The sequence below is a fragment of the Echinops telfairi genome, unplaced genomic scaffold, assembly GCF_000313985.2.
Source record: "Echinops telfairi isolate 266 unplaced genomic scaffold, ASM31398v2 ScPeMD7_2186;HRSCAF=2738, whole genome shotgun sequence".
Lineage (NCBI taxonomy): Eukaryota > Metazoa > Chordata > Mammalia > Afrosoricida > Tenrecidae > Echinops > Echinops telfairi.
Genome location: NW_022106084.1, coordinates 6925712 through 6935330, shown reverse-complemented (window position 1 = coordinate 6935330; position 9619 = coordinate 6925712). Strand labels below are relative to the sequence as shown.

Here is a 9619-nt window from a genome sequence, read left to right as displayed (position 1 = left end):
CTCACCACCAATTTGGATCACTTGTTGTTCCCTTGTCCCTGGGTTTAACACCACCTTCCTTTCCCCCGACCTCCCCCTCTCCCATGTCCCCACAGAACTGTCGGTCCCGTTGTTTTCTCCTCCAGATTGTTCATCCAGCCTATCTTATTTAGATAGACCTGTGGATAATAACATGCACAAAACCAAGCAACAATATACAACAAAACAACAACAACAAACCACTGACAAAGAACAAAACAAAACACAACAAGAAAGAAAAGCTTGTAGTTAGTTCAAGGATCGTTTGTTGGCCTTTTATGAGTGTTTTCCAGTCCAGTCTGTTGGGGCACCACACCCTGGCCCCAAAGTCCACCTTCAGCATTCCCTAGGGACCTTTAAAAAACATATTTGATATTAAATTTTTATTTAGAAAACAATCAAGTTGAAAGCTGACAAAATCTTCTGCACTGGCTAGAATATGAATTTTTAAAAGTCCAACATTTATAAATATCTCAAAAAGGATACACACATGACTCCTCAAGTCATTTCTCAAACCTCTCCGAACCAATTCATAAGCTTCCTCTTTTTTCCCCAAACAGTTCAATGTTAATCCTTTCATGGCCAGAGTTTCTAATTAAAAAAATAAAAGAAATCATTATATTAGTAATAGAATTTAAAAACACCAAGAAGATTACTGGGAAAATGTCCATATATTTGCAAAATTAAAACATTAAAAAACTGAGTAACCAAGTAAACAGATTTCTAGATCTTTTCTTGTAAGTAGACCCTTTTAGATTGTATTAGCCAAAACTGCATTGTAAAGCTACATTTAGAAATTCATATACTGTCAAGATCCAATGGGTCTATTTCTGTCCTTTTAGAGCTGTAGAATAACCTTAGATTTGAACTATTTCAAGTATGACAAAAAATATTTTTAAATCTTTTTATTGGGGGGCTCCTACAACTCTTATCACAACCCATACAACCATCCATTGTGTCAAGCACATTTGTACATTTGTTGCCCTCATCATTCTCAAAACATTTGCTTTCTACTTGAGCCCTTGATATCAGCTCATTTTCCCCCCTCCCTCCCTGCCACTTCCTCCCTCATAACAAGTATGACAAATTTTAACATGAAAAGAGATTTTACTTTTCTGAACCCAAGTCACATAAAGGTGAAAGGCACTGTTCAAAGATGAGAACACACACAAATTACCTACATGCCTGATTTCCATAGATGTATTGTAAAATGATTCCTGGAGAGTACTATTAAATATGCATGCAAACAAAGGGAAAAACCATAAACCTATTATGTGAAATCAATAGATTAAGACAGAGTTGAGGAAAGCATTTAGTCCTTAAATAAGATCTCTAATTTGAAAACGTATTTCATGGCCCATAAAAGAATTAAAAATAAACAAAGATTTGTATTTGTCTAATAGGACCAAATATTTGCAATTTATTTAAAGAATAACTAGGAATAAGAGATATAGAAGTATACAAAATATATTTTGCAAGGAGCCAAACTAGAAGGGTATCTTTAAAAATAACCCTTTGTTGCCATAAAGAGAAAACCTACTCTAACAAATGTTACTAAAAATCTTTGTTTATATATTAAAATTTAAATATTTATAATAAAGTTAATATTTTATTAAACCCCAAGTTGCCATTACAAATAAGACACACTATCTTTGAAAAATATTATTAAGATACTGTCAGTTAAATAATGATACTTGCTATGCAAACTTGATTTGGGATATGCTAAAATATGTGGGGAAACTATTTTCAAATCAATGAAGTTTGGTACTCTTCTGCTCACATAACCAGTATTCCTATGTTGGAAATTAATTAAAAAACAATCTAATACCCAGCAAGCAAGCTTCAATGAGAATTTGTTTTTTAACAAAGAAAAGGAACTAAGTTTGGATACTTCTGACATTATCATCTTAATTTCCAAAGAATCATATTTTTGAGCCTACAAATCAGATGTGGGATCGCCTACTTACAAGTTTAGTCACATATCTCATGATCAATCTTCTACTTTCAACACGATATATACATAAATTATGTCTTAAAGATAGCTTAATCTTAAAAAAACTAAGATACTAAATGTTAGAGATGCTGGTTCACGAGCATGGGAGTGAATTCATATATTCTCAAGAAGCTAAAGCAAAGTTCTAATTAAATTTTGAAAAACCAATTTTTGCTTTAAAAAGATAGTGTTCCTTTGCCTTTTTTCACAGAGCTAACATATTCTAAAGATTAAAGCAAGTAAAATAGGTTACCATTTTATTGGCATTATATTTCATGTAATGTACACTATTTTCTCACAGGAGTCAGTTGGGTCAATAAAGGGTCCTACCCACTCGCTCCAAAAAATAATTAAAGCACCTAGAAATAATACAACTCAACTAAAAGACACCTGAAAATATACTAACACAGTATAAGGTATTTACACCTACCTCCATGCTCTGCAAATTTTGGGTTTGAGAGGATTTGTTTACAGAACTTCAATCCATTTCTATATTGTTTATGTTCATAACATCTCTGTCAAAATAAAAAAAAGACTTTCATTTAGCAAGCAGTGCAACATTTAATATCCGATGCAAAATATGCCAGGGAGCTTTAAAGAGCTCAGAGAAAAATGGTGTTTTTAAATGAACTTTGCCAGGGCAGTGAATTATTTAATGTGGCTCTTCTAGTCAAGCTCTGTAACTCCTTCCAAACGACCTTTTCATGCATGGATCTGGGACAGAGGGTAGGGTAAAACATGTAGGACTCCCTTTACCCTTTGGATTCTGAGTGGTCATTACAATGAATTGCAGAACCCTGGAACATAAGGGATTGAAGGTGATGGTGTCAGAGATGATAGTGGTACAGCAGTTTGGAAAGGTGGGACACATTGGGATGCATAAACTTCCACCTTTTGGGGACCAGTCTTGTGTTAATTTTCATGAAAGAAATGATCATTTCAAACTTTCTGAAACCCCCTTAGAAAAGTATGACTTAATTTTATTCCCTCACAAAGGGTGCCCTAGTTGCACAGTGGTTACATGCTAGGCTGTGATCTACATGGTCCACAGTTAGAAATCACCAGCTGCTCTAAGGGAGAGCAGTTAAAACAGTTAAAAACAGTTTTAAAACATAAATAGTTAAAAGTCTCAGAAAATCACATATGTGATTTTAGTGTAATATTTGGTTTAACAGTGACTACATGCATTGTTATTAAAAAGTAAACATTCCATGTGAGTTAATAAAACAAAGAAACCCTGTAATAGAAGTCTGTTGGGGAAATGTTAAAACAGTTATAAGTTCTCATCAATCATACTCAGAAGACCAAAAGAACAAATGTATAATAGAATGTTACCAAAGAAAACAACTTAAAAGGGCAATTAAGTGGCTTACTTTTTCAACACGCTTTTTATTACTTCTATGACTGAAGTATCAAAATGTGCTTTTATAGTAAAAAAGTTTTAAAACACTGTCCAAGGAAAAAACCTGTATCCACAGTTTTTGTTAATCAATTCTAGAATTCTCGGCCATAAATTTTTAATTACAATTTTTAAAGCAATGTATTTGAAACCTGGAGGGATAATTAATGCATATGATGATAGCCAATGAGGTTAAGGACGATGAAAAAGTTGGAACAGAACGTTCCCCTTGCTTAAGCTAAAACCCTCTGCACCAATTGCTTACTGAAACAGGTTAGAGATAGTTAGTAAACTGGATGTGAAAAGACCCCTGTTTAAGCTAAAGCCCATCTGCATAGATAAATTAACTCAAAAACAATGTCTACTCCCCTGGGTGGGTATGCGATAAATTGCCTAGGAAATGTTTCTGTCAGGATCAAGTAGCTAAAAAGCATGCCCCTTGTCCCCCCAAACAATGTCCTTCAGTGGCAGCTGGCTAGAAATAGACTTGCCGTGAACAAGAGACATAGCCCTGTTCCTCAATCACCCTGATTACAATGGAACTGAAGTCAAAGAGCCAAAATTGGCCAAACTATTTAATCTTGTCTTCTGGACCCACTTCTAAAGCCATGGGCCCTAAGTCACATTATCCCAAAACCTAGCCCAGCCCCATATAAATAATGCATAAACCCTTAAGAATAGGTACAGCGTCCACCACATACTTTATGAATATGCATATATCTTTGTTCTCAACTTATAACACCCTCCTCACCTCTTCTGAGGAGGCAGCCTCTTTTTCCAAGAAAGTCTCACTTCCTTTTGGCTAGCAAGAAATAAATTTGCCCATGTGTGCTTTTTATAATCTTTTTATAATTGAAATGCTGTCTCTTTGTATTCTCCCAAAGACAAGTAAGGTCTTTTGAGTCTGTGGGGCCTCCCTTAGGGTATGCCCCTGCTCAGTAATAACAGAATGTATAGAAACAGAGTGTAAAATTTCATTGTTAAGATCACGAAACCAAGGGCTTAGTAAGTTTAACACTACAGCCCAGGCAAATACAATCTTAACTTGTTTCACACCTCAAACCTGGTATGTCCAAAATAAACTGATTATTTTCCCAAATCCTATCCCTTACCAAATCACTGCCATCTCAAGATACTTACTCTCAACTCACTTAACAAGTTGATCAAAGGAAAAACCCTAATATCACCTTTGGTATTTCTCCTTCCCCCCATTCTTCTATCGTCAAATAGGATCTTAATCAGTACTAGTTTCTCTACAATAATTTCCAAACTGGTGTGCAAATATTGTCTCTGCCCCCAGAATCAACTCTGCACATTGAGTTCATCATTCTTCACATATGCTAAGGAGGCATAAAATGAAATAAATTTAATCTTCCTATTTACTTAGCAGAATGTTTAAAGACATAATTTTCTTATAAGTATAATACAAAGCAAAGCACATTCAAGAAAATTATGATGTAAAGATGAAAAGAATTGAAAGAATTAATCTTGACTTGTCATTTTTCTGGAACAATACTTATTAGTTATCATTGTTCTTAAACCCCTTATTAGTATTCAGAAAGCCTATTTCTATAAAAATAAGTTAGGGAAAAAAATTAAATAGGAAATGTCTACTTTTGGCTAGGATAAAGTAATGTGAGGCTGAACTTGCCCCCCCAAAATAAATAATAAAACTGGACAAATATATAAAATAACTGTCTTAAGACATTAGACAACAGACTGCAAGCTTGTAAACCAAGAGAGGATGGAACAAGATGATCTCTAGAAATGTCACTGGCATTATACTTGGAAGCACGTTCTGGATTACAACAGAACAGAGAACGGGATTCCAAGTAGAGCACAGCTGACTACAGAGCTGAAAACAGAAATTAAAGTTCAAAGTGGTTGAGGTCTTCTTCAGGGCAGAATACTGAAAATGCTGGGGGTATGCTGAAAAAAAAAGATTTAAAATACGCACGGGCCTCCATGCCATCTAACTAAGCCACATATATGGATGGTGAAATGTCATGAGGCAACACAAAAAAACAACTAAAAAGTAGGAAGGTGAAATTATCTTAAGTCTAACAAAGGGTTGGGAATTCTAACTAGTCATTTTTCAGTGAAGACTGCAAAAAAGTTTAAGCACTTACTCAGTGCCATCAAGTCTCTGCTGATGCAGAGTGAGCCCCTGCAGGAGTAGAAAGCCCAGGAGCTGCTGCTGGTGGCTTCAAAATGCCGACCATGCAGATCACAGCCAAGTGTGTAAACCACGACTCCACCAGGGCTCCTGACTAGTAGACATAAATCCCCAAACCCAATGTCATTGACACCTTACGGGTTTCTGAGATAGTAAATTTTTACAGGAGCAACCTCATCTTTCTCCCACCAAAACCCAAACCCAACTCAAGCCATCGTTCTGACTCATAGTGGTCCTATAGGACAGGATGGAACTGCCTTGTGAATTTGCAAGACTGTAAGCCCCACCTTTATCCCTATGAGTGGCTGGTGGTTTAGAACTGCTGACTTTGCCATTAGCAGCCAATGCATAACCACTAAACCACCAGAGTTCCTTTCTCCCACAGAACCTAGTAAACACTACTCTAGACCCATTCTAACAAAGTCTCAAAAGAATCAGGCTGATAAGCAAATGTCTTCACAACAAGGTTCAATACTAAATCCCACGAAAGCATTATGAAATTTCTAATGCCCAGCATCCAGTAAAAAATTAGTAGATGCACCAAGAAGCAGAAAACATGACCCATAAGCAGGAGAAATAATAGAATTATGGTAAGAATTCAAAAACAACTATTATAATAAATATGCTCAGTAACTTACAAGAAAGTATAAACATATGATGAGAAAAGTGGGAAAACTAAATTTTAGAGACAGAAAAATACAGTTTCTAAAATGAAAAGTTGGCAAGATAAAAGATAAATATGGCACTTCAGAAGAAAAGCTCCGTTAGCAGCAATAGAAACTACCCAAACTGAAGCACCAAGAAAAGAAAACTTGCAGAGGCACAATGACCCTTCTACAAGACAAAAAAATTGCAAAACAGTACAGATCTAAATGTAGAAGATAAAATGATAAAACATCTACAAGAAAAGACAATTCTTCATCACTTTGGAATAGGCAAGATCCATTAAAGAGGAAAATTTAAACGTTCAACAGAGAATGTAAAAGGCAGTGAGATAGTTTATTGTGCCAGCCTGGCCGATAAACACAAGTGGGATTAACTAAAGGGCAGAGATAAATGGCTCAGTGAGCCTCGCCTTTCTTGTCTCTCGCTCTTTGATCATTGGACCAATGTGCAGCTGCCTTGCTTGTTCTGTGCCTCAATTTGCAGGCTACAATACCTGTGGGACGCCTAGCCTGTGAACTGTCGCTGTAAGTTGAGGTCCCTTTAAGACATCTCTGGAGCTGGGGACTGGTGGTTGGTGACCTGGCTGACAGTGGGTGACCTGCTGGCTGTTTCGCTGCCTGTGCTGGGATAACCTAGCTCTCTCTCTCTACAGAGGAATACTGGATGGCCCTCAAGACTTGAAGGACTGCTAGTGTCACAACTCTCTCTCAAGGGAGTGAGTTGCACTGAGCCATTTGTACTGCTTTATAATTTAACTGTTCATTTCTTGTATTATATATTTATCTGTATATGATTTAAACAGTTCATTTCTTGTTATATATACAATTATCTTTATAAATAAATGTATTAAATTATCAGCAATTTGGTTTTATCGCTCTAGAGAACCCTAACAGGAGTGCTTCTAGAGAAATAAAATCATAAATATGGGCTTCTTAAATTGGCTCTCCAGCCTGATTAGTCTTAACACTAGTGATGCTACTTCAACATTCCAAGGAATTGGATAAGTCTGCCACTCTTCCGAATTCATGGTGTGAAATAGCAAAAATAATACCTAATGTAGCACCACCGATAGATGAGGTGCTGGTTAAAGGAGAGGCTCTGAGTGATATGTTTGATATTTTTCAGCAGTTTTGTCAGGATGACAAGTATAGGGAAGCTGGCTGGCTGGTCTTTCATACAATGGAGTGTGATTAAAGAGAGGGGTGATCTCAGAGCCTCAAAAGCACGTCTCAGATGCAGACTAAAGGATTTGAAAACTTCCATCTGTGCTACAAAGGAGAGCCTTCTCTCCTCTAGCAAAAGAGCTGACATTGCTGAGAACCAAGTCCAGTCTCATTATATGAGTGGCAGAATTACAACAGTAGCTGAATTGCAGATCTACAGCAGTGTCTGAAACCAAAGTAAGGGCACTGATTGGGAAAAGTTGGGACCCTGAAACATAGGATGGGAACATAAGGACTAATGATCTAGAAGAGGATACTGAGCCCTTAGAAACAATTGACCCACCCCAGTCAATAGATCCACCCCTCTCAGCTGAAAGTATTAATTCACAATCCAAACCTGAGCAGATTAGTCAAACTATTCAAGGTGATATGCCAGGTAGGGCTGCATCAGTAGCATTGCCTGAGGGAGATGCCTTACAAGATTTTGCTGAGAACACCCAGGAAACACTCTCACCACCCATTATTTCTGCTAGACCTGTCACTAAAATTAAGTCTCAGAAAGCTCCTAAAGGTGAGGTTGAGATGATTACCCAAGAAGCAGCATGCTATACTCATAAAGATCTGCTCGAGTTTTTTAATACATACAAGCAGAAGCCTGGGGAATATCCCTGGGAATGGTTACTAAGGGTGTGGGATACTGGTGCACGAAATGTAATATTAGACCAGTCTGAGTTTCTGGATATGGGACCCCTAAGCACAGACTCTTCTTTCAATGTCTCTGCGAGAGAGGCTAAGAGAGGATCTAATTCTTGATTTGGTTGGTTCAATGAAGCATGGACTGCCACAGATGGCCTAGATTGGACCAACTTGAAGTACCTGACCTACCTTGGTACACTGTAGAGGAAGGCATCCAAAAGCTTAGAGAAATTGATATGTTGGAATGGATCAGGATATTCCCATAGACCCAAAAAGGGGTGTCCTGAGGACATACCCTTTACCACAACCATAAGGAACAAGTTTGTGAAGTGGGCCCCAGCATCTCTTAAGACTCCTGTAATTGCTACTTTATGTGCACCAGGATTAACAGTGGGCACTGCCCTAAGCGAACTCCGACATTTGCCCACAATGGGGCTGATCGGTCCCTGTGGTGGTAGAGGTCAGGTGTCAGCACTGAAACAACAGAGACAGGGTGGGCGTGGTTACAATACACAACAAGGTTTCAGTAGCAATCAAAGCAACCTGTCTCCAGTGGAATTATGGCATTGACTACTTCGCCACGGTGTCCCTAGGAATGAAATAGATGGGAAACCTACTAAATATTTACGTGATCTATACAGACGAAAGAATGGTAAATCAGGTGAACAGCAGAAGACAGTCATGATCGCTCAATCAATTCCCAGACCTGAGCCAGTTTAAGACCCACAACCCCTTGAATGAGGGCCCTGCTACATCAACAAAGGTCTACACTGTTAGTTTTTGTTCTAGCCTTCCCAAAGGGACCTGCGGCCTTTCACAAGAGTAACTTCATTGGGGGCAAGGAAATAATCAAACTTTTCGGGGATTACTGGACACTGGCTCGGAACTGACACTAGTTCCAGGAGACCCAAAGTGTTTCGAAGGCCCACAGTCAGAGTGGGGGCTTATGGAGGTCAAGTTATCAATGGAGTTTTAGCTCAGGTACGTTTCACTGTGGGTCCAGTGGGCCCCTGGACGCATCCTGTGGTTATTTCCCCAGTCCCAGAATGCATCATTGGAATAGACATACTTAGTAACTGGCAGGAACCCCTCCCCGCATCTTGGATCCCTGAAATGTGGAATAAGGGCTATCATGGTATGAAAGGCCAAGTGGACACCATTAAAACTGCCATTGCCTAGGAAAATAGTAAACCAAAAGCAATACCGCATTCCTGGAGGGATTGCAGAGATCAGTGCCACCATCAAAGACTTGAAACATGCAGGGGTGGTGATTCCTACCACATCCCCATTTAACTCGCCTATTTGGCCTGTAAAGAAGACAGATGGATCCTGGAGAATGACAGTGGATTATTGTAAACTTAACCAGGTGTTGACTCCAATTGCAGCTTCCGTTCCAGATGTGATTTCATTGCTTGAGCAAATTAATACTTCTCCTGGTACTTGGTATGCAGCTATTGATCTGGCTAATGCCTTCTTCTCAATACCAGTCTCGAAGGACCACCAGAGCA

The 9619-nt window shown here is 38.3% G+C and overlaps 1 protein-coding gene across 1 annotated transcript in view; it reads right to left on the bottom strand.

Moving 5' to 3' along the window:
- NAA15 (N-alpha-acetyltransferase 15, NatA auxiliary subunit) overlaps positions 1 to 9619 on the bottom strand; it is an 88625-nt gene that overhangs the window by 53258 nt on the left and 25748 nt on the right. The window contains exons 2-3 of the mRNA XM_013007110.2: positions 2442 to 2526; positions 505 to 609 (exon numbers count right to left, since the gene is read on the bottom strand). Of these exons, the coding sequence (XP_012862564.1) occupies positions 505 to 609; positions 2442 to 2526 (190 nt within the window). The remainder of the gene's footprint in view (positions 1 to 504; positions 610 to 2441; positions 2527 to 9619) is intronic.